At 27.5% G+C, this 27611-nt stretch overlaps 1 protein-coding gene across 1 annotated transcript; it reads right to left on the reverse strand.

The window, feature by feature from the left end:
• Positions 1-16180: 16180 nt before the first annotated feature.
• LOC100568790 (ionotropic receptor 93a-like) lies at positions 16181-19373 on the reverse strand. Its single transcript, XM_029488368.1, has 3 exons — positions 19029-19373; positions 18560-18961; positions 16181-17438 (listed from the first exon to the last, which is right to left on the reverse strand). The coding sequence occupies exons 1-3, from the start codon at positions 19263-19265 to the stop codon at positions 17142-17144; spliced, it is 936 nt and encodes a 311-aa protein (XP_029344228.1). The 5' UTR covers positions 19266-19373; the 3' UTR covers positions 16181-17141.
• Between the last annotated feature and the right edge of the window lie 8238 nt (positions 19374-27611).

Consider the following 27611-nt stretch of genomic DNA (forward strand, 5'->3'; position numbering starts at 1 on the left):
GCAAGTGAATGAAGTTTATTTCACCCGAATAGCGCTAGGGCACATGCATTCTTCATAGTCATTCCGATTTTGAAAGAACGGACGCAGAACAGACAAACGCTGAAACGCACACCATCGTACCTAAACCAGGGACTGGAACCGGACCGGAACCCTTAAATACATTTTTTTAGGAGCCGAAACCGAAAATTATATTTGGATGCGTGGAGGTTTTTTCGGTTTTTTCGGTTCCAAAATCCAATAGATATTTTATCTATGGTGTAAGTAGGTAATAACTAATTATTAGTAATAATAAATAATTATAGAATTGTAGAACTATAAAAGTTTATCAATGCTAAGAAATAAGAATATTATTATGTGTAAAGTACAACAGAATTTTCATAAAAGAAATACCAAAAATCCAAATTCTAATTTGCATGTAATCGATATCAATATTATTATTGAATCGCAATTCGCAATAGCTGATGTAGAATTTCTGAAAATAATAGCAATTTGGACGTTTATAAGTGATTCAGAATTCAGAGTAAGTTGTCAAATAAATTATAAATTATAATTGTTACCTAACTGCATTGATAATATTAAATAACTAAACCTGATGCGGGTATCGTTAACTCTTTACTCTATACTATGCTCTGTACGACAATTATTCTACTGTACCTGCTACTAAACTGTTCTTCCGTCTTCATTAGCGCGGTATATATTGTTTAAATTTATATTTGTATATATAAGTTATAAATTATTATATCAAACTGAAACATGGGTCACCCAAGTGTGTTAAAAATTCATTATTATTTTTTTTTTAATAATAATTTTATATTTATTTTAAATATTAAAATGTATTTATTTATTTTAATTTATTGTTTTATAATAATTTATTTTGTTTATAATATTACCTAAATTCTGAAATAGTTACACTCAATTACAAATACCTGTCACTAAAAAGAGGTTATTAACATTATGTTCATTTTTTTATATTGTACTTTATTGATAAAAAAAAAAAGTCAAATAATAAGGGTTAAAACCGGTATTAACCGAAACCGAAACCGAAACCGAAACCGAAACCGAAATTCAATATTTTTAAAAACCGAAACCAGAACCAAAACCAAAATTTTGGGTTTTTGAGAACCGAAACCTAAACCCAAACCGATAAAATCATAAAGGTTCCAGTCCCTTTAGGTCCTAAACAAAGCTAACAGGACTAATCTGATTCTAGAGAGATAGTCTAGCTTAAAGTGTATACCTAGGTACGAAAGCAAGATGTTTAGTAGGTTCCAACCAAGGGTTGCTCCAGTGACATGGTTGGGGGGGCAAGTCATAATATTTTCAGAAAGTATGATAACTACTGCAGTATTCGGTATAGAAAATCCGCGTTAATCTGTAAAGATCAATGCCCATAATATGGGTATAAATAATTAATTAATTAATATACATTAACAGTATAATGTCACATTGTATATATAGTGTCAGTGTGTCACCGTCAAATATAGGGGTGAACTGGGGCAAATATTCTAAGGATTTTTTGATTAAATCTTAAAAGCGCCGAAAAATTATTTAAAAATTAAAAAATGCTAAAAAAATTTTCATTTTTCAATTCGTTGATGTACGAGTATGACACGATTTTTTTGCGTGGAAAGCAATGTTTTTTTTAGTAATAGTAATTAGTTTTTGCTTTTAGGACAACGGTTAACTGTTAAGTATATATATATACATACAAAATTATTGATTTATATATTTAATAATGCATGTAACAGGTAGGTACCTCTGTTTAATATAAAAAAGGCATATCGAACATCATTCCTCTCAAGAAATCCTTACAAGGCAAATGTCGAACATTACAAGAAGTCTTGAAAATAAATTTCACATCATTGACTACTTTGGCTCGTAAGTTCTATTGTAATATCTATGTCAGTACAATACCTATTCCAATTATTAAAATAAAATGTTTTAGATGATTCGGTTCAAAGTATTAGCTTATTAAGCATAAAAAGATAATAATTAATAACGCACTTTGTATAAAAAATATTATAAGCAATAGTAATAATAATATTTTTTTTTCAATCTAACCAGAATTTAAATAACTAATTCACTAAAAAGGGTGTGTAACATACACAAAAAATATATTCAATACGAACGCATAAGACAAAAAATGAACCCAACGCTTATAAATATATATTTTGAAACTCGATTACCCAATTAAAAATATTCATTAAAAATTGACAGTTAAGTTGTTTATTGCAATTTTTTAAACAATTATATTGTTTTTTTTATTTAACAAATAATTAAATAAATATTAATATTATTAAGAAGCTAAAAATGTATTTACAATACCTTTAAAATTTAAATATTCAAATTCCCAAATGTTTATTTTATCTAACATATCTATTCATATGTCCTAAAAATCTTCCTAATTAAAAAGGTGGATACAGTTTTGTTGTACAGTAAGTAGCTAACAAGTTGGTTATAATAATGTATAGGTAGTGTTAAATTTGAATTTCAATGATATAATATTGTATACGAATATTGTTCAGTCAATCTATTATATTATAAAAATATTTTTAAATTGTAACAAAATAATTAATAAATATAAGATCGTTATTGTTCGTTTTAATATCTAATTTCGTCCAAATTCGAACTTAAAATTGCAATAAAAAAAAAAACTGTGTACCTATATATATTTCTTTAGAATTTTCGGTAATCTATATTCTATTAGTATGAACTACTTACGAGATGTATATTATTTTAAATTTTCAATCCTTAGCTTTAGAAACTGAAAATGTAATACATTTGTAATCACAAAATAATTTGCACGATTTTGAGATTTTGATGAATTATATCAAATTTTAAGCTTAAATGCTTATAAAAAAAAACATACACATGTATCTTTAATATTTTTTAACTGTTATTATAACATCTTATGGATATATACATTAAATAATTGTATTTAGTATTGACAGTACGTCAGTACCATTTTATTTTTTCAGGTTATTCATACTACCTACAAAATAATATCAGTTGTAAAATCAGTATTAAATTAATCCAGATGAATTTTAGAATAATATCACTGAAATATAAATATTAATTATCAACCTCGTACTCAATAACGATATAATGTATAACTGCTGCGACTGTCGTTAATGTGATTAAATTTACTATACTACATTATGTACCTACCTAGTGGCTAGTACCTACCTGTAGGTGAGATTATATTATTTTAGCAACTGATTATTTAAGATAAATCGGGCCACGAAAGCAAGATGTGTGGAGGCAAAACCAATTGTTTTCTATAAAAATGAAATAAATAAATAACAATATACTTATTATGAATTGTTTGCTGAAAAGGTTGGCACAGACAGTACCGCTGTTGTGGTGAAACTGCACAAAAGCGTAGGTGGCTAGGTGAGCATTTGCCCATGTAGCTGACAATTTATTGTTAGGCCAGTTGGGTTGTTGAAATAATATATATGATATATATAACTGTAATCTTTTGAGGAAATATCATAGGTATGGTGTAATCACTAGAAAACTATTGTCACGATAATACAATTAAAATTTATAGTTTTTTAGTTAAAATATTTATTGGTTGTGTTGCCATATTGTAAATTGTATGTAGGTATTAATAATTATTAATTGTATAATTAGTATTGTTGCAAAATAAATAATAATAATTATTATTATTATTATTAAATACATAGACGTTATAGACACTGCTACTATAACCATTCTAAAAACTAAAATTCTAAAATTTACTAAAGATTTCAAAAACCTCTATAAAAATAAAAAATTACGCCCCAATAAGGTGTAAACTTACTTGTACCATAATTATTTGCTATATAAAATGAGACTATGTTGATTCATTTAACGTAGGACACTCATTATTTAAAAGTATTAATGTTTTTGAAAATATATTTTTTACATGGTATCAAATCGTTCAAAAATAAAGTGTTTATTAAAAAATTATATATTTAAGTTTTTACTTTTTTAATTACAAGTTACAATACACAGTTTTAATTTCATCTTCGAAAGCAGAAAATTTTTCTGAGTATTTTGATACATAACAATCGAATTTAAGATGAGTAGCTTATGACCAATAAATATTTATATTTTGTGGAGCGGAGTAATGACCAACATTTAGCGGGGTGCCCGCGTACCACTCCACTCCGCTCAACTAAACTTTAAATACTTATAACTCATAAAATACTTCCCCTGAATTTGATTTTTATGTATCAAAATACTTGGAAAAATATTCCGCTTCGAAATATGAAAATCAAACAGTATGTGGTCATTCAAAAAGTAAAAAACTTAAAAAATGTTGAGGATAAAAAATATTTAAAAAAATATAATTTTTTTTAATGTTGTTTTTAAAAACTAGAAATAAAAAAAAGTTGTATTTTTTTAAAAACACTTTTACATTTAAAAATAATGAGTGTTCAATGATAAAAAAATTACCCGGTATACTTTTGGAAAGTTGGATTGGACCTCTGCACGTTGGGTTATTAAATATAAATATATAATGAAAGTATTAATAATTAATTTTATAACAATGGTTAACAGTTAAGCATATTGTATATATATTATTGATTTACCTATTTAATAATGTATGCAACACATACCTATAATAAAAATTAAAAATACCTATCGAACACTTTTATTCAAAAGAAATCCTTACATGACAAACGGCGGACGTTCAATTAATAAATCTAATAATATCAATTTAGAAAATAATCTTCACAATAAGTTTCACATAATTAACTGCAGTAGCTGGTAAGTTTAAGTATAAAATTATTATGTCAGTAAAATTTAGCAATAATTGAAACAATATGATTACATTTTTTAGATGATTTGGCTAAAAATATAAGCTTATTCACTTCATAAAATAATTATAACTCGTGTATAAAAATATTATAATTTATAAACATTATAAATAATAAAATACTTTTTCCCAGTTAAATCATTTTTTTTAAATTACTTATTCTTAAAATAGAGTGTGCACCACGATAAAAATATAGGAATTCATTAAAAACACAGAAACCAAAAAAAAATTAACACTAAGCTTATAAATATTTAATATATATTTTGGAACCCAAATACACAAATTAAAATAGATACACCTTTTCTCAATTTTTTTATTATTATCTTTATAGCCACATGTCCGCATTTTAAGATAAAATAATAATAAATTAAATTATTATTTTTAAACATGAGATAAAATATATCCACTCAATAGAGTTCGTTATCTATACAAATGTAATTTAACATATTTATTTACTATCCAAACATTATAATATATTCCATTACTCCAGCTATGACTAGCCAATAGTTATTCAGGCTGGTTTCTGTTTTATTTTTAAATATTTTTAATAATACAATAATCAGAAAAGGTAGTCTCATAAGGTCAATTCAAAAAAACTGTACATTTTTTTGAAAATACTTATTTAAATTCCCAAATTTTTGTATTTACTTATATATTTTAACATTTCCTAAACATATCCATTAAACAATTTAAAAGTCGCCTTCTCTACACACACTTTAGTTTCTACAGCTCAGAAAGCACCCCAAACCATAGGCGTATATTTAGTTAAAATTCAAGGAGGATATCAATTTTAATTAACACGCATTACCATATTAATATATTTTATGTACTTACGAGGTTAAGTTAAGAAATATAATAGGGGGGGGGGACTTTTAGCCCACCCTAAATCCCCCTCCACCAAATTGACAACTATGCTCCGAACACAATCATTCTGTATAATATATTACATATTAATCACGTTAATGAACTTTTGTTTTAAACAGTGGCTTCAAAACAACATCAAATCAATATAATACGATGACACCAGTTAATACAAAAACGTCTTATATTATCAATATACAGTTGATGAAGCTTATTGGATTTTATCAATTACTAGACCCAAATGCTACAGCAATATATGGTTGTAAAATTTGTAAGCTTGGTGGTTATATTTCAGTTCTGCTCCTTATACTGGATATTTTAATGTGTAATATAAGTATATACCATTCTCGATATGATTTCACTGTAGTCGTTAGATATATAATGATCATGTTTGCGCAATTTTTCACTATGATCAAAATGTTGTTCGTAATTGCTAAATCTGATATACTGTGGAAGTTTATAAGTTATACATCTACCGATTTTTTGTCATATTATAGTGGCCACCAAAAATCTATTCTTATGAATGCTAGATCAAAATCCATAAAGATTTCAAATATTTTTACAGTATTGTGGATTATTTTTGTATCTCTATTGGTTCTTCCTCCAATCATAATAAATGACAATTATTTAAATGTTAAATCCAAAGAGAGTATACTCAATCAATACCGATACAATGTACTCAATTTATTATTTTCGGGGTCAACCCAATTTTATAATGATAACTTTTATGTATTTTATTTATTTGAGGCGATGTCTCTAACATTATATGCCTATTCGATGATTATTTTTGATTGTATGTTAATTTCTTTTTGTATAACCATCAGCTTTCAGTTAAAAATGATTGCATCATCATACAAAACATTAGGATATAATCATACCCATACCGATCAAATTAAAAGTAAGTTAGCATTTTTACGCATTCCTATTATTATTTAATTTTTTTTGTGGGTACCTAGGTATAACTAAGTAATATCATTTTCGATTCTGAGCCAGCGATGAATGAGAAACAGTTTCGATTTTCATCAGCAGTATCTTTTTTTGATGGGAAAGTGAATTTAGTTAGTGTATTCAGGAGGTCAATATTTAAAATTCCCAATGGTTTTCAAAAGCACCGGGAAAAATAAAATAAAAGTTCAGGGAAACGGTAATTTTCACTGTATCACAACTGTAGATTTGTAGAGTCTCCAGTGTGATAAGCATTGATTACTTGACTATACCCCCTTTCCAGGTATATACTTAAGAATAACGGTGTTTATCAAAAACGTGCTTCAAATTTCGTGCCTCGCGTAAGAGATTATTGTGAATATTCACCGAAAACAATATACCAAATTTGCTGTGAAACCAAATTCACGCAGTCCCGATATATTATTGTCGTATCAAGCTCAATTTATTTTTATATTTTGGCAACTAATTTACATCAATTTTAGGGGGAGCTCTCGTTCAAGTTTAAAAATCATACCTACAACCACAGGTAACTTTCTCTTGCAAGGAGTAAGGACATTCAATAACAAAGATGAAAATATCTTTTTTATTTTTAGATATACAAATTCTAAAGTATAATACAGTATAATACATTGATACCAACGTGTATAATTTAAAAATAAAAATTCAATGTGGGTAATCCTAATAAGTGAAAATGCCAGGTTGACCCTTAAAAGTTTCCAAGGATTTTTTCCATTTTAGTTTAATGTAATATAGACAGATCTTAAATAAACATCAATCAGAAGTCATAGTTGCATAATTTTGTGCCAGAATAAATTCTCATTTTTATATATTTTACGAACTAAATTACCTAGGTACCAATAAAATTGTATCATGTAAAATGGCATTTTAGGTGATGAAAATCAGTCTATAAATGAAAAACCTAAGGATTTAATTAATTTGGTACTAATAATAAAAGACCATCAAAAATCAATGAAGTAATTACTATTATCGTATTCTAATCAATAGGTATTACATAAATACTGATAATATATTTACTTTAATTTTTTTACTAGGAAAATTCATGAAATTTATGACGTATTGCGTCCCATTATACTTGTTGAATTGCTGTCTGAAGCAGTATTAATGTCATTAATTCCTTTTGTAATTCTTTTGGTAAAATTCTATATAATATTTATTGAAATCAACATCAGAAATAATATTTTACATTGATTTTTATAGAATGCAAATAAAGGTGTTCCACTGACATCACCAGAGAGCATTAAGTTCATCTCAGGTTCTGTAATTACCACCATTCACTTATTCTTAACATGTTATTTATTCAGTGAAATCGACAAATATGTAAGTATAAAAATCAAAAAAACTGATTTATATGTATATAATTCAAATACCACTCATTCATTGCTACATCTTAACAACTATAAAACGTACGATATGGAAATTTTGAATAGTGGTTCTTCTAATGATCTAGTGCGATATCCAATATTTGCATTTCGAAGAGGTGGTCAAACAGAGATTTTGAAATTCACTGTGGAAATTCAATTTTTTTTTTTTTTTATTGTTCTTAATTAACAATTAACATCGACGACAAAGGCCATTAGTTACATATGTTTACAAATACATTTTTTTTTTTAACTTAAAATTAAATTTTTCTGTACAGATTTGTTTTTCTTAAGAATTTAAGGATTTGTATGGTGGTATCTGCGTCTGGTCCGAGTGCTGCATCTAGTGTGATGGGTATGTGGACGTTTCTATGTTCATCTGCGTATTGTAGGCATTCAGTGATTACATGATTGACTGAGAGTTCGGTTCCAAAAGTAACGCACTGTGGTTTTTCTCCTTTGTTCATGAGGTATTCGTGTGTAAGACGGGTGTGGCCGTAATTTTTAGGCGTCTGTAGATGTTGCTGCTTTTTTGGAATGTTTGTCTGCTTTTTCATTCCCTTCTATATTACTATTCCCAGGGATCCAGATAAAGGCTATGTTTGTTCCTTGGATTTTTGAAAGGCTTATTTATTGTTGTATGCTCCTTACCATGTCTGTTGTGTTCGTAGTATTTTTTAGACTTTGGAGTGTGCTCAGAGAGTCAGAAAGTATTAAATTGTTTTTGCGGGAGTTCCCGTATTCAATTACGAGTTCCACTGTCTTCAGGATTGCTATGGCTTCTGCCGTGTAGATGAAGCAACATTCGGGGAGTTTAAAAATGGAGGTAAGGTTTTCGTTAATGATTGCTATTCCCACCCCTTCTTCAAATTTGGGATGGCAGTGTTGTTCATCTGGATGTCAATGTAGTTTAGGCCTCTCTTATTGCTGAAGACCATACACTGTGATTTTTCGCTAAAGATTTTAAATCCTGTTTGGGTAGCCCATTTTGAAATTTTGTTTGTCGTATCCTGTAGTAGTTTCTGCACAGTTTTGAGATTTTGGCTTCTACACCAGAAGTTAAAATCGTCTGCGAAGAGGTTGGCAATTACGGGTTTTTTTTATGGTAGTGGTTGTGTCATTGATAGCTAGTAAAAAGAGAGTAACCGATAGTGAGGATCCTTGGGGGATTCCATTTATTTGAGTGTATTGTGATTAACTATAGCTGACTGACTGATTCATCATCGCCATCCCGGTACCATCAAAACTATGAGTATGCAATTTAGTCAGTACTCAGTAGTTTCGTCTTATGAAAAGAAACTCACTAAAGAATAATTTTCCAAAATGTTCATAGTTATAAAGAGTCCTGAAATAAGGATTTTGAGATTCAGGGTGGAAATTGAAACCTTTTTTGGTATATAAATAGTTGGCATTGGTTACTCGGGTAGATCAGGTACAAGTATTTATCAAATCTTAAAACCAAATGTATGTGTGTAGCGTATATTAATTCAAAAACTACTCAATTGAATTTGACGAAAATCTCAGGGATTGTATTTAGAGATGTCAGAAAAGTTTAGATAGTAAGTAGTTTAAACCACGTTAGAAAATATACCAACTGTAATAATCCAATCCACGACTTGCGGTTGCCCATCCAGGTTTAACTGTTTTACAAAGCTAGGTACATTGACGCCGATTCGTCCGTGAAAACTGAGGTACACTAAAACTGAGATATACTCTAACCTAACCAAGGCTGGGCATTAATGAATTAAAAGTTAAAACGTAAACATTTTTTTAGGATTAATATGTTAATTTAAAGTGATTTTATTTCAAAAGTATCTAAATTAAATGAATTTTCGTCCGAAAAATAATAATGCACATTTTTTAATGAGGTTTTTATCTTGATGTATCATTTTAAATTTCTCCAGTAATTTTCTTGAGCGTAAAGAAAAACTAGGTATCTAATAAACCATATTATGTGTCTGGAATTTTTTATTTTTACAAATTACCAAATTTTAACTTTACACTAAGTTAAGTTACTTTTTTTTCAGAGTTAACCTTATAAGTTTACGAAAAAAATACCAGTAACTTTTAACTTAACTTAACTTTATTATTTTAAAATAACTTAACTTAACGAGTTAAAAAAAAATCGTTAACTCACCCAGCATTCGTATATACTATACAAGATATGACACCAAAAAAACTGCACACGGGCAAAGCCGGGATAAGTTAGTTTATTATAATTTTATCTTTGTTAAAAAGATTTTAAAATATTAACCATAATTCATAAACTTGAATTAAGTAATTAGTTAATAAATCAATTTGAAAATGTTTATGTCATAATATTGTAACTGTTTTATATCTAGTTTATAGTTATATTAAACTTGATAAGTAATAACTCTACAATATCATATAATATTGAAACTATTTACTACTGTTTATTTTATTCTCAGTTTATGTCATAACTTTTATCAAACAAATTTTCAATTCAATACTTAACCAAACATAATAAAGTACATAACTTTACTATTACGTTATTATGGATCATTTATTTACCAGTTGCAATGCATCTATGTCTTTCAATACAATAACGTTTGGTAACTTCATTTCAGAATGATGCAATAAATGTTGCTTTATATAGTTGTAATTGGACAGAAATGAACATCAAGTTCAAGAAATTGTTATTGCTTACGATGCAAATTAATAACGCAAACAACTTTAAACTCAATGTATCGACGAATATCATTGTCAACTTACAATTATACACAAACGTATGTAAACCTATCTATACACTTAATTTATAATTATTTTATATTCATTAATGCGCAATACAAATAAGATTACATAATATTATGCTTACATTAAATGATTTTATTTTTTCAGGTTATCCATACTACTTACAAAATACTATCAGTTGTAAATTCATTATTAAATTAGTCCAGATGAACTTTAGAATGAAAATAATATAAATAAAATAAAAACATTAATTATTAATTTCTTACACAATAACCTTAATAACTATTTGTTTAGTAAAAATATTAATTTATAAAAGGTTTAAATCGGTTTAATTTCAATTATGTTAAATTGTTAACTTTCCATTTTTAAATGTATTTTTTAGTTTTAATAGCGATGATATTCACTGGAATAATAATGTTAATACTTAGAGACTACTGAGTAATACTAAGGTATACCACTGTATAAATATTACATAACCAATACTTACATAGAGATTTATTGAAACTAATATGTACCACTATGTAGATTTAAATTTAAATGTGTGTATATTGTTAAAATGTATAATACTGTAGAACTATTACCACTGTCGTATATTGTAGACAGTCATCAATGTAATTATATAAAATATAATATAATAGTATATAATATTATGCAGTATAGTTATAGGAATTTATTAATTTAGCAACTATAGGTAATTGTTTAAGATAGGTCAGCGAAGCTTAATATGCCAAGGTGACTCCATTTTTCAATAATATTATTGTAACACCACCACAAGCGCAAGCCCACGACTGTGGTCGTGAAACTTGACAAGAGGTTATAGATTCGACGGCTTTACGCGTATGAAATGGCAACTGTAGCAAATGCCAAGTGTGTTATTTTATGATTGTTCTATACTTACACAAATAAAAGTGTTTCCGACCAAAAACTCTGTTGAATATTATTTTCTATTATTTACGTTATTTAAACCTTTTAAAAAGAGACTGTGGGTGAATTATACGTAGGTAGGTACTTATACGGTCAATGAGGACAATGAGGTTTATTTAAGCCGAATAGTGCTCTAACGGCCAGTGCTTCTTTTAGGGATGGGGGGGGAGGAGCAATGGTGTGCAATTTCCCGCGAGTGGCAAACTCTGGGAGTGGAAAAATTATGTCGGATGAAATGAAATAAAAAATACTTTTTTGTTGAGAGATCATTAATTTTAAAGATTATGTAACTATAATATAACCATAATATTGATACTTTAGATTAAAACTGTAATATAGTGACAGCTGGTTTATTATCTGTCCTTCTAAAGTATTTATGTTTCAAAGTTTTTAATTTAAATTACCTACCTTTTTTCATTATTTCAGCCGTTGAAGAGAAACATGAATCATTAATTTTGTATAGGTCATGTTGAAAAAAAGTTTGACAGTCGTTGTACTATGTCATAGTAACTATCATATTAAAAAATATATATTGAAAATGGGCTATACCTTTTTCTTAATTAATCTTTCTGTTTAAAACTTAAATGTATTAGAGGCACTTGAAATCGTGTTATTGAGCTGGAAAAATCATTGATATAAAAAGATAAATAAATTAAAGCCTGGAATATTACATTAGCACTTTGAAGGAAAATGAGAAATCTTATTATGTTGAAATAAATGAAATAATTAGTCCCAAAAGGAAAAGGAAGAAAATGTTGAAAATTTAGTTCATGACATTACTTATGCATTAGAAATAAATCTTAATTTGTTTGATATTGAAAACGCTTATTGTAAAGATCTAAACCATCAAACCGAAATCTGGATAAGCCCATGATAGTTGACGAACTAGCATTAAGGAGAAAACGTGACGAATTTATTAAAACGTGAGGTAAAATTTAATCAAAATTCATCGAATCTATATAAACGAAATTATACAGCATTCAACAAAAAAATATTTTGGGAATCGAGATTAAAGGTAAACATAAAATGATAGTACTGCAGAAGTAGGTAGCATAATTATTTAGCATCTCTTTTTTGCTATAAAATGAGGCTTTTTTGCCTCAGACTAGTATCAAGTTAGGTGTCATAATTAAAGGCTATCGTTTCATTTGGAATATCGTAGGTTTACGAAAAAATATTCAATAATCGCTTGGGAGCTAAACTGTATTTATATAATAAAATAACTTTTTGGGGAGGGCGGGGGTCGAAATGTGTTGCTCTGTTGCATGTTCAATAAATCGTTTTATAATTATATATTATAATTAGAATATTGGATTCAAACCGTTGGATTATTAAATTATTAAAGTAATAATAATTAATAGGTATCTGATTTTAGGACCACTGTTAAGTTCATATTTATAGCAAGTAGCAACATTATTGATTTATGTATAAACACATAAATGTTTGATTATAAGATTAAAATATAAAAAGCCTATTTGACATTTCGATACCATTTCTCAAAGAAATCCTCACATGACAAATGTCGAACATTCCAAGAAATCGAATAATACTATTATACAATTATACACAAATGTATGTAAACCTAGTTATACACTTAATTTAAAATTGTTTTATATTCATTAGACATTAATGCATAATACAAATAATATTATTATTATATATTAAATAATTGTATATAGTATTGACGCCGACGGTGTCATTTTATTTTTCCAGGTTATTCATACAACCTACAAAATAATATTAATTGTTAAATCAGTAGAAAATCAGTCCAGATGAATTAAAGATTCAAAATAAAACCGATGAAATTAATTTAATCTTTCAACTCGTACGCAATAACAATAACAACTGTTTGCTTAATAATTATAATATGTAGATTGATTTATAATAGGTTTAAATTGGTATTAATTATTTTTTTTATTTTATTACCCCCTGTTCGTTTTTCTCGTTGACCTCCAATAGATTGTGCATAAAAAAATTTCTAAATAAATATTTCATTATTCACAAATTGTCATTTTTCAAATAAAAATTGTTTTAGTTGTCATAGCAATGATATTCACTGGGATAATTATGTCAATACTTTATTTTTTAAATTGATAGTTAGAGATATTGTAATATATATTATGTACAATGTAGATTTTAATTTATTTAATATATGTGGAGTTAAAAATTGAAAATGTCACTATTAGAACATGATATTATAGTTAAGTAGTTTATAGTAGTGAATAGTGATACAGTAAAAAAACATGATAAATTATCAGAAATCTTTCAGTGTTTATGCTTAATCCTGATATCCTTATAACTGTGCAATACTTACGGGCACCGGAATTAGCATTCGTTTTTAAGATATTAATTTTAGCACCTAATTAAATGAATTCGTTCCTCACTGAGTTTTTTGCTAAAATAGACCTATCTTATGCCAATAATACTGACTAATGACTACTTATATCTTAGTAATTGAATTTACAATTTCGAAAAATGTAGTTAAAACTTAGTAAAATTCGATTTAGTTTGTATGGATTTTATTTGAAAATTACTTTTCCACTTTTTTGAAATTGAACTCTGTAACTCATTAATATTGAACTAAAATTTTTTTTTCAAAAACTTAAAGAAGTCGCTTTGAAGTAAACTTCGTCACGAATTAAATTATGTTTTCAGAAGTTTGAGAAATAGTAGCGCGTTGTTGGCATGGTAGCTGCAGAAATGCTTCACTATTTGTTTTACATTACAGTCAATCCACTATTAAACACTATTACTACACACACGCGCCAAGAAAATTGCCTACATTGAACTCCTTAAAATTGGTCAGTATAGAATCCTCTTCATATTAATATAATAACTTTTTAGTAAAAATTATAATATATTATAATATTTATTATATAATATAATCATTCAATGAAAATTTAACACATCCATATTAATATATTATGATGACTTGCGCCTACATGACACCTAATGTACAACAGATGTGTACCCTCTTGCCCACCTTTTTATTAATAATTTATCAGCTTCAAGCAGAGAGCAATTTTTGGATAGTTAAAAACATGTGGAAATAATACAATTATTTTTCTACCCCCAATCATATAGTTAAACTTTAAATATTAATTATAGTTTGCAATAATAATTTTACCCAAATTTTAAATGTATACGTCAGCATTTTTATATTTTTGTCTGCATTACTATTTTCTATTAAATATTAAAATACAGTAATCATCAATACATTATTTTTCAATATTTCTAATAAATTATCTATAAGGGTGATATTTTTAAAAGTATTTATTACCCCCTTGTAATATAGGACATTATAGATATTTAAATATATTTTTAAGCCATGCGTGTGGTATATAAAATTAAATGTATCTTATATTTATAACAAAAAAAAAATGAATGTAGGTAGTTCGAGTATATTTTTATTTAAAATTATAGGTAAGCTAGTGTGCGTGCGTGTTTTATCAAACGTTTCTCAGTTCATTTAATATACGTTTAGCAGTTTTAGGTAAGTGAATAATTAATCATTCAGCTTATTAATTATTTGTATAATATTACTAGAACCCAGAGAACAGCAATGAATGAGTTATGAACTTATGACTAAAATGTATGAAGGTATTAGGTTTTAAATGTTGTGTCTTATTGGATTTTTTTCTATATTTTGACTATAATAAAGGTTTGAGTACCTTGTATGAAATATATATGTATTATGGAAATGTATAAGCTTTAGTATTTTACATATTATATACGATATACATATTATATTATCATTTAGGGATTTATAATCAATTAAAATAAAAGTAAACATTTTAATCAATAATAAATTTAAAATCTAATGAGATGGTTTTTTAGATTCTTAGCGGAGCGAGAAAGCTATTGGTTTTACAATTGTGTTTATTTTTTTTTTTGTATTCTGTATACAAAATTTCTACCAGAAGAAGTGCTTCAATTTCAACATATAGTACCTTATATTTTAACAAATTGGATCAAGATGGCACTTTAAACGGGTCATTTTTCGAGTTTATCAATAGTTATTTAATGCCACGAGAAAAACCACCGAAAAATTACGAAAAAACGCTAAAAAATGGGATTTTAATTTCTAACGATTTGTTTATAGAAACCATAGAAACGAATATAAAATTATAATATTATAATATTAATTCAACTTACATGATAAAATAAATAATAACAATATAAAATATCCAGACTGACAAACCGTCTCCGCTCAGAATTGTTATTCTTATCATGATATTTTATCATTGAATTCAAGTCTAATACAATCCATTATACAATGACCCTCTTGTAATCTAGTGTACAACAGAGCGACATCCACTTATTTATTATTAGAGCTATATGTTTAAAATAAAATAAGTCTTCTTTATATGAAATAAAAATAAATAAACAAACAAATGTCATTGTGAAATTAATGTTTTAACAACAAAATAATTGTCATAGTTTATTATTTTGCTAGATATTTTAAAAGCAACCTTATGACAATAGTTAAATTATAATAATACAATAATACAGTTACATTAAATTATTTGTATAAAATTTATAATTTGATCTGTAATCTTAAACATGATATTATAACATAATGGTAGATATGCATGGTTCAATTTTAAATAAATATGGTTCTAAAATTCTAAATCAATGCACAAAACAAATCAATATAACTTTATACAAAATACCTAAGTAGATTATTTAATATCTGTGAGTGATAACTATTAATATACATTATACGTATATAATATTATCTGTTATACAACAATATTGGAGAATAGTGTTTATACATTAATACATTACGAAATATAACGTCATAATGATAACTACTTAAGACTTACCATAGGTGGAGATCGGGGCTTAACCCCAAATAATGTATTCGAGGCAAAAAACCCTCCAAAAATAAAAATATTAATTTTTGAAAACTATCGATAATTGGACTAATTTTTCTTTTTTATTAAGAGCTTTCTTTAATATTATTGATGTTGGACTAAACACACTAAATTTCACGAATCATTAAATTAATTTCAATTATTTAGCCGGAAAAATGGTCTAGAGATTTTACACTTATCAGTTATCAACAAATATCTTTGTAAATATTTAAAATACAAATATTAATTTCAAATAACAAATAATTGTTCGAGCCAATATATTTAATGAAACTTAAAACATGGATAGAGAACTTGTGGTGAATATTTTGATTTAAGGAAATTGTTTTGAGTTTTCATTGAATTTTAAATGGATGGTTAAAATTTTGGACTAAACTGGACTTTGAATATTTAATTCGATTCTAGAATCTTAAAGGAGCACACAACACAAAAAAAATTGTCTTTAAAATATTATTAAATGCTAAATCATTGTAATCAGAATCACTAAAAACAATATTGCCAATATCAAAATAAAAAAAGTTATTCGTTTATCACCACGCATTTTACAATAATTAAACCATATGGGTAATGGGTATGTATACCTGTGTTCTGTTCTTTATAATTTAAATCAATATAATAACAAATATCTACGCCGTGATCTTATTTTTGAAATTTTTTGAAAATAAATTCCAACATTAGCGCAATCATTGACAATATGTAGCCAACGAACAAAAAAACAAAAGCAAACCATAAATCATTCAATGAATACGCTTTTAAGCCTTTTGATGAGTTGGAATTTAGTGGCTCATAATAAACTAGTTCTAACTTTTGAATATCTGTTTTCCACTTGAGGGTAATTCCGGCTTCTTGAAAACGTGTAAGAAGATCATTTAACTCGTCCAAAAATGGAAAGTCAATTGCAATTGCATAAGTCAGGTAATATTTCAGTGGACATTCCTATAGGAAAGAAAACAGAAAACATTAATTATTAAACTGTTAGTAAAAAACATAATTGTTTACGTCATGCGTATAGAAATTAATGCACAAAAAATTAACCATACTAACTATAGGAATACTGCTTACTAACAAATGAGCTAAATGTAACTAAAACTATTTAGTAAAAAAATATGATAGGTATCTTTAATAGGAATGTGTTTAGAAGTTAAAATAACATTATGGGGGGAACGGAGTGGCCGAGCGGACTAAGGAGTCGGTTGGGACGCGCACCGTCGTCGGTTCGAACCTTGGTCTCGGGTGGCACTTTTCTTCGGGCAGTCACGGTGTCTGGAGAGAGAGGCCGACATCCCCCACCCGGGCATGGTAGATACCTATGGGTGCCCACTTGAAAATTCTGCCAAACTAAAAACACACGTGTTTACAAAAACCTACAGTACCCTCCCCCACAGTTACAAAACCACCCAATGGCTTAAGTTTTCGCGGGTTAATTAATAAAAAAAAAAATTACGATATTGTGAAATAATGACAGAATTTCAACCAGGAAAAGCTTAAAGAAAAATCTTACAATCAATACACAAACACGTTATATATTTCTTATGACGGGGGAGTGATAAGAAATCCAATTTAAAATGATAAAAACCACATGTCTCTTTTTTCATAGGTACTGAATATATTATATCAAATATAGTGACTTAGGGTATATGAACAGTTTAGAATACTATGGATAGTTTTAGACCACATTTTTTTTAGGTATACTAAGTATCGATTTTCGTGATTATTATTCACTAGAGCAAACCTTGGCATTCCACCAAAAAAACTAATTACCCTCAATTGTCTGTGAAAAACTACGCGTTGGCTCAATTTAAAGAACAATATTTTGAAAACAATTAAGGTATTGGATTTTATGTATAAATAATTAATTACTTAAATGTTAAGTAAATAATAAAAGACACTTGAGCTTTGTATATTTTTTTGGACTGTAGTCTAAACGTAAGACGTAAAACAAAAATTAAATTAACTAACTTTTGTGAACTTCTTATAGATTTGTGTAGGTATTCAAAATTTTACTTTAATTATGTGATATATAGAGACTAACTAGTATAATAAATAATGAAATTTACCCTGACTATGTGCAATTCAACACTTTGTTGTTCAAAGTGCCCAATAAAATTTGAATACTTTGAGAGACTCAAATTCATGATTCTTGCAATAAAAACAAATTTTGACGCTATATAACCTTGTCTATCTTTTTCTAAATCTATTTTATTCGCAAGAGATTTTGTCGTCGAATATATTGCCAAGGCATCCCGAACATAACGCAATGAAGTTCGGATTTCCATTCCACTCTTATCGAGTTCCTCCAATGTGTCGATCTCTTTATGACTGGTTTCTTTGCTCAACTTGGTCACCATTGATGCCTGAAATAAAATTACCATAACGAAACAAGCCACTGAACAAGATACGAAAAATATACGCCCGGCCACATGTTTTGGCAAACTACAAACGCCCATGCCCAAAACGACCTGAAAAACGCATTTATAAAATCAGCGACAACGTTATAAAAATTTTTTTCATTTTTTTTTTTTTTACCTGAAGGCTAGTCATAAACGGATCGGATATTTTCCGTCCGCCAGACAAATTCAATTTGTTAAAAATCTGAAAAGACTTGGTCATCAACGCGTACGTGACAGCCACGCACAGCCAAACTTCAACGGTGAAAGTCATCCACAGTATTTGAAGTCTTGTCAACGTTTCGGCTTTCGGCACGATAAAACATATGAAATCCAAACCGTTGTTTCGGGTGTAGTGATACGGCTTGTGGATCATCGGATCGTTCAGAAAACGGCTGTTGAAAGACACGTCTGCCCGGTCGTAAACCACCTCGCCCAGTACACCCGTGTACGATCCGTTTATTAACCTGCAATGTTGCACGTATAATAACAACATTGTAAAATTGATTTTTAAAGCTGTTGAAACAATTAATGTTATAATAATATATTATAATAAATTACACATTTCGTTGACTGACTCAATAAATAGGTAATAAACACGTATAATATATTATTCGTTTTCGGTACAACGAAAACCATTATATGGCACAATTATATGCGTGAGTATTATAATAGGCAGGCCTGACGAGAAATGTGTGGTATGGGCTAATTCCCTCGGGCTCGGAAGTTCGGGACTTCCTACTTAGTTTTTTTAAACTAAAAAAACAATTAAAAATAACAATTTGATGACCGCAGTGAACTTTTACTCCTAACAGTTACCTGGATATAACCCCTGAGCCCGGTTATAGGTATGATATATTATTATTATATTAGTATCGTTCGTCAGGTAGGTATTCAATATTAATTTTTATTGTACTAAAGCAACAAACCTTTCTCCAAACCCGGAGTGATCGGAAAAAAATGATATTTTAAGAGCGAAATTCATTCTTTTTGAAAACGCCTGCAATGTGTTCCAGTCCGGCCCAGTCCATTCACCGTTGTGAAATATAATGGACGGCATCCTCGAAAATATAACCACTCGTAGTGGGTATTGTTTCACATCTTTTATGCCGTAGTTCAATTTACGAACTGTAGCGTATTTGTAAAACTTGCCATTGAATATCCTTAGAACTTTCAATTTGTTTAGGTTCAACAAGGAAATCTTAAAAACTTTGAAAGTTTCCCAAATACGTTTGATATGTGGCCATATTATTTTAGTTTTCAATTTGTTTTCACTGACTATTAAATAGGTCTTCATGGTATGCCAAAATCGATGGTCGTAAATGCTTTCATCAAAAAAAAATGTTTCATCTTCGATAAAGATAATGTTATAGTCACTCAATGATGCATATCCGACTAGTGTACTGTGTACATAAAATGTCGAATGAAACGATCTGAAACAAACAATAAAGTTTAATTCGCCGATAAGTCAGATATCAATTTAAATAATAGGTATATTATTATACTGATAAGTTATAATAATATACGTATTGTATACCTAAATGAATAATGGTGTTACCAACAGTTATATTATTATACTGAATAAATTATTATTGTCGATAGTTAAAAAGTTTACGAAATCAAGTAAACTGTAATATTTATCATCAATTTTACCTTTGTAAAACTTTGTAGTACGATGCCGCAGACTTTTCAGCCAGCAATACAACATGCGTTCCGGTTAAACGATCACAGTAATGATGAGAAATATTTTTTAAAAATTCTTCATTAATCTTGATATCATAATTATTATTGTCAATGTTGACACCTCCATTACTTGACCATATTAATATCAGAACACAAAACAATATTGGGAAATACATGCTATAGGTGTAATATATGAATAACTACCATATTAGATGTCGGTGCCTACTGAACAGTTCCACAAGTTACAAGTTACAAAAACCAAAATATTTGTAAGACATTGAACCTGTCAACTGTTAAGTATGTGCAAATCTATTTCATAAATAATATGGATTGCAAGGTTTTTATATTTGCATTTTGTACTATTCGTGACAAATGAATTAATAATTAAAATGTGTCGTATACTTTTGATGAACATATTTTATGTAATAATATTGTATCACACCACTCGACAAGGAACCTTTACAAGTATGGAATTTAAACGTATTTAACAATAAGTGATTGTCATAGCTGTAGAAATTTTGTTAAACAATAAACCATTACATTTAGATCTTATAATAATTAATAATTTAATCATTTTACACGACAAACAGTCAAACAATGGGAACAAAATATAAAAAAATTGTTTGAAATTTCGCTATAGTTATCATCGAAATAATTTAGGTAGATATATGGTATTATATTATTTGTTTCACAGTGGAATATTATTTATTTAGATGTTTGTACTATTTTCATAATTTTACAAATTATTATTTTTTACCACACAGTATATAATATTTTTATTTATATATTACTCGCTAACCCGGCAATGTTTCGTTATCAATAGACTTCATTATAGTATAATATTATATACTGTAGTACTCTAACATACTATTTATTTAGGTTTGATGTATTACAACAAGTTATTTTTTAACACTTTTGTTATAAAGAATAAAAGTACTTAATACTTTTATGTACATAATAATTTTATTATATACATTTTTATTATAAATCAAAAATCCAAATAATAACATTGTCATAAAACTTCCAATGTTTTCTACTTAGGTATACCTAAGCATAATACATCTTAGATAATAACTAATTAATAAAATAACATAGATACTATTTCGTTTTGTATAGCATACTATACATGTATGTTTTACTTGCATTAAATTACGCAATTATTATTCATCCTGCTTATTGAATACATTTTTTTTTCATAATATGTCTACCGGGTAAAATATGTCCTGTGGCTTAGGTATGTTTATTAACTATTTTGTTCTGAAAAATAAATCCCGCCATACTTTCTTCGATGGTGCAATCATAAAATCATAAAAATGAAACTTATAACATCTTGAATAATATCACGTGTGTCAAGTCCAGTTTTCTTTTTTTTCTGTAAAATAATTTAGGTACTATCATAAAGCCAGGCAGGATGTACAAAGCACCATAGCACCATAATATCAACACAGGAATTATCATGAATCATGATAAAATGGTGTGTTGTACGTTTGCACATAACGTGACAACGTGACATGTTAACGTGAATAACGTAGGTACGTTATGCGTCTCAAAGCAATGGTAAAGTATCGCATTCAAATAAGCATTTATGTGCGTTAAAACCGTTCTAACCTTCAATGTGTTTGTGGTATTTATGGAATTTTTCTTTACCAACAAAATTTAAAAAGTGAACTCCTTTATCTAACGAACTCTATATTGTAGAACCTAAATGAAAGATTTTGATACTTGACATCTTTTGATTTTTGCAACTAAAATCTCTACAGAAATTTATTTTAATCCTTACATTAAAATCCTTTGGTTTAAAATCCATTTTACGTAACAAAATACAAATTTTCGATTAATAAGATAATAGAAATACCATACTGAACTTTTGAAATTCTTAGTTATTATTGTATCACCGTCAACATAATAATTTATTTTTTTATTATAATTACTATTTTTTAGATATTATTTTGGACAACTATTATTAATTATTACTCTATCATCCAAGAGCCACAATATTAATAAAATTCATAAAATATTTTGGTCAACTTGCAATCAAAAAAAAAAAAGAAAAATGTATTTATTCTTGTGTTATAAATATTTTGATGGCAAATTTATGTAAACATTTATAACTTTTTCATTTTATTTAATAACTCAAGTCAATCGTCATTAATTACATTAAAGCAAACATAAATTGAAAAATAAATTAAATATTAAAGTATTTATTTTTATTATTCAGACTACCTAAGTAAGTAGTTAGTAAATAGTTATAAGTGAGTTTTAAAGTTATCGAGAGAAATATAAAACTAAACTATTAGTAACGTCTTATTGATTACCTGTATTACTTCAAAATACATTTTAATCAAACTCGTATAGGTATATTTACTATTATTATAGTAAATCAGTGGCGTGGTGAAAATAATTTGTAGAAGGCCTGTGCCTCAACATAAATGTGTGGGTGGTGAGGTGAACTGATGTGAGGCCATAAGAATAATATGAGATTGACTTGTCATAATAGAAAATTAAATGTTTACAAATAACAAACCATTGGGATGATAGGGGACTTGTAAATTGTACAGTTTGTACTTATAAAAGTAGTGGTGGTGGTGGTGGCGTTACTAAAAATAAAAATGCATTAGGTCTCACACACGAAAAATGTTCTACACGTAACTGTAGTAAAGTATTTACGTAGTATTTATAAGTACCTACTTAAAAAGTATTTTTATTTGAATTTATATAATTATTTATATTATTTTACAGGATATGGTACAGCATTTATATCTGAAACCTGTTGACATACCGTGATACACGGAAAGTCAAGACACAGTCTTGAATGACAGCGTAACATGACCCTGATTCCTACTTATAACTATAAAAATTAGAAATAATTGAATGGGTAATTATTTTCCGGTACCGGCTTAGGCACTTTATATAATACAAAAATACAGTGTGTTGCATACAGGTACCTATCTTACAATGCAGGATTTTTAATCGTTATCGTGTGATTATATTATTTTGAACAAAATTTAAAATGTATTTGAGTATAATTAACCTTCAACTGTGATGTCTAATAAAAACTTTCATAAATCACACTGACATTGATTATAATACTAACGTTTAGAATATTTATTTATTTTTCTATATTCTGTACAGATAAAATATTATTTAGGCAATTTACTCATCTCAATATAGGTATACCATATACAACATAGCTTAACATTGCATTTACATGTTGTTATATAATATACAATATTTACATCTAATGATTACATTATTCATACAAAATAAACCATCTATAATTTATAAACTTTAAATCAATATACTATAAATTTATTTAGGAAATATCCGCAATTTAGTATTTATAGATAATATTATAGTCCAGTCAAGCATCCGGGTTTGTAATTCAATAAAATGCGGGTTTTATTGGTTAAGTATAACTTATATGAAAATTTCGAGTTTGGGGACTGGAACCGAAACAAAAAGAACTGATTCTGGATCCCAAAAGCCCTTAAATTATTGGTAACCAAAACCTTAATGGAACCAAATTTATTGTTTAAAATAACCAAATAACTATATTGGATTCTAATTGGGCGATGGATATATTGATTTTACAATGGTTTTTGTGTTTATCGTCACCTTTTAGGATACTAAAAATTGTTCTTCAACAGTATCATTACTGTTAGGAAAGTGAATATAGTTGGTACTTTGGTGGTTCAAAAGTAAAAGATCCCCACTATAGTTTTCAAAGGCGTCAGGAAAACCAACCAGTTTTCAAAAAAATCGATTTTGTTTTTAGTATAAATCTAAAAAGACGATATTAATTATTTTTTTCTAATTCACAGCATTGTAATTGTATGAAATTGAAAAATTCCTTAATAATAAACTACCTATTTAAATTAAAATTGTCTATAACCAATGCAATTTTCATAATATTCAGACTAATTTTAAATTTTTAGTTTTTGTTATAATACAATATATTATATTTTTTGATTGTAGGTAAATTATAATTTAATTCCTATTAGTCCATATTATATTAATTTTTTTTTTTAGAGGTAGTATGAGGCCACATCTAACATAAACAACCATGTTATAATTCATAAAATCTTACTTTTTAAAAAATTTTCTAACGATGATTAACTTACATTATTATACTTATTAATTAATTGATATTATACTAATTTTGATTTATTCATAAATACCATATGAATGATATGCAAATTATTAGTCAACATTGAATGTCCGTGATTCACTCGTACTATAACATTTTAACTATAATAGCCTAGTCACATATTATGAACCTATTATTGCACTTTCATTATTCAGTCCTTTATTTATAATAATATTATAGCTAATATATATTAAACAATCTTATTTTTAATATGTTTTAATTATTTAATTATAATAAGTAGGTTAGTATTACAATTAATATCAATGATTTCTGTGTATATGAAGAGCATATAATATTATATTGTATAACCTTGATATGAATGTATGAACTAAAAAATAATTGTTTCATGTACTAGGTATATATATACTTACTATATTATATAATAACTTATATTAAGAATGCTTATATAATATATGAAGTATATATAAAGTACAAATTTGTTATTAATTCAATTTCTTATAAATATATACTAGGACCTTCGATGTAATACAAATACCGGTGTAATATATTGCTTAGTTCGCCTAGGAGCAGGATATATTGGTGTTATTATAGTAGTCTCGTATCTCTTTATTAATAAATTACAGTCTTATTTGCTTTTACAGAACAGCTGTGCGAAAATAATAATTGTAATTTAAAGAAATCTTTTTTTACCGTGAACGTGACAAATTATTCCAATAGCTGACGAGTGGCAGGTTTTAAATAAAATATGTTCACATATAATTATATTAATAGCCCCTATTTATTTTTATTCTAAGGCAAGACTATTGAAGCTACATAGAAATGAATTATTATTACACATTATTTCATTTTTCTTATAATTTAATACATATTAAATTTTAATCTCAATGTATTTATATTTAATTTAAGGAATATTTTACTAGTTTTTATTATTTTCCATATCATTCCAATACAGTCATAAGTCATGAGAAATATTTTCATTAACTGACTTCTTGGAGATTTGTATGATTCACAACAACGAACAAATTTCGATAATTATGTTTTATACCCGGAGTCTCCAACCTACGGCCCTTGAAACACTTCCGGCCCGTCAAGTTTTTCAAACCGGCCAACCAAGCTAATTGATGTATTGAAATTATATTATATTGAGCCTTCATTATTTTAAATTTATCAATTACTAGAAATAATTCTTATACATATAATATCTTCAATTTTATTGCCTCTCTATCCCTATCTAAAAAAATTTGGCCCACGATGCCAAAGCGAGTATCACGGATTTGACCAGCTGTAAAAAAGGTTAGAGACCCCTGTTGCTTGTTTTATACAGTTTGATAGTTTACTAACTTAATCGCTTGAATTTTATTTTGAGTGTTCACTTAGGAATTTTCAATATTGAGCAGATTTTAGTTGGTATTGAAATATTAGAGGTATATGTTACGGTTTATCGTTAAGCATATTACAAAATACAATACAACAAGAACACTATCAGTACGTACTTGTAGAATATTAGAATGTGATAGATAGAGATTGCATATTATGAGATACAGTGACGTATTTAGGCCGGGGCCCCAAGGTTTGTCTAAGTTGGGGGAGATGGCAGGATTTTTATCATTATATAAAAAAATATTTAAACATTTTTTTTTTATTAAAATTATATTGATGTTGAAAATAATTTGATTTGAAATACGAAAAAAAATGTTGAGCGGTGGCGTTTATTATCTTATTATCTAATATTATATACGTCACTGGGTTTTCAAAAGGGTGGTTATAGTTAAAGAAATTAATCATCATAGTTTGTACGCGCAGTAATTGCAGCACAGCTATTCTAAGAATATTATTTCTAAGACTGTCGCTATATCATCAAGAATTCACAACTCTATATTATATTGATGAAAATATTGTAATTTGTACGTGTATGTTGTCGTATCCTTACAATCATTATGAGTTATGATTTTTATTAGATCCTAGATTCACTATTTAATAATCAATATTTTTATTATAATTTAATTTCTGTGTTCAAGTGGGCCTCTGTATCTTATGGCCCTAGGCCACGAATTTTCTCGCTACGCCACTGATGAGATACATAATACATATGAATAACACTGAGATATCACTGGCCACTGAGAAATTTCCTATTTAGAGTCTAAAAGGATAATACCTATTTAAATTTTAAAGTGACTAACGTTAGATATACAATTTGGTGAGCTTATAATATCTGTATTGTTCAAAGGTTCTGCGGTGTAGAAAAAATATAGTTGTAAATGGATTACGTATGTGTGATATTCCTAATTTAGAATCAACAATTCACACTTTGTATTTATGCATTTTTAGTAGCTACCTACCTAATATAATAAGATGCAAGTTTGGTTGCCACTATGAAAATACAGTTAAACGGCTTAATTTATTGAAACCAAAGTAATGAAAAAGTAAACAATTTATCTTGTGATCACAAATATTTCAACTTAGTCAAGTTGATTAAATATGAAAAATTGTTTTGAGGTTTTGATACCACTATTCTCAATTGTTGATTATTTATTTAATTTTAATAATACTCCTAGAAATGTCCACAATGAGCCAAATTGGAAAATAACAAATCACTGTTAAATATTTGACGGCATATTTTTAACTTCTCGTGTGGGTAGTACAGGAAACATATTATTATTTAGGTATTTATATAGTGAGTAGGTTTGTGCTGAACAAAGCATCGCACACAATGTATTAAAATAATATTTTCCAAATTGTTATTGTACCTGCACCAGATGATAAATAATTCTCTTCCGCTAATTAGCCTGTAAAGACATGAAACGTAATACTATAATAATGTGTATACATAGGTATATTATAATATTTTGTGATAGCACGTCATTTAAACAGCCTTACTCAATGTCCGAACTATTGAGGAAACCATAATATTATGAATACTCACCATTGTAG

This window comes from Acyrthosiphon pisum, chromosome A1, assembly GCF_005508785.2.
Source record: "Acyrthosiphon pisum isolate AL4f chromosome A1, pea_aphid_22Mar2018_4r6ur, whole genome shotgun sequence".
Lineage (NCBI taxonomy): Eukaryota > Metazoa > Arthropoda > Insecta > Hemiptera > Aphididae > Acyrthosiphon > Acyrthosiphon pisum.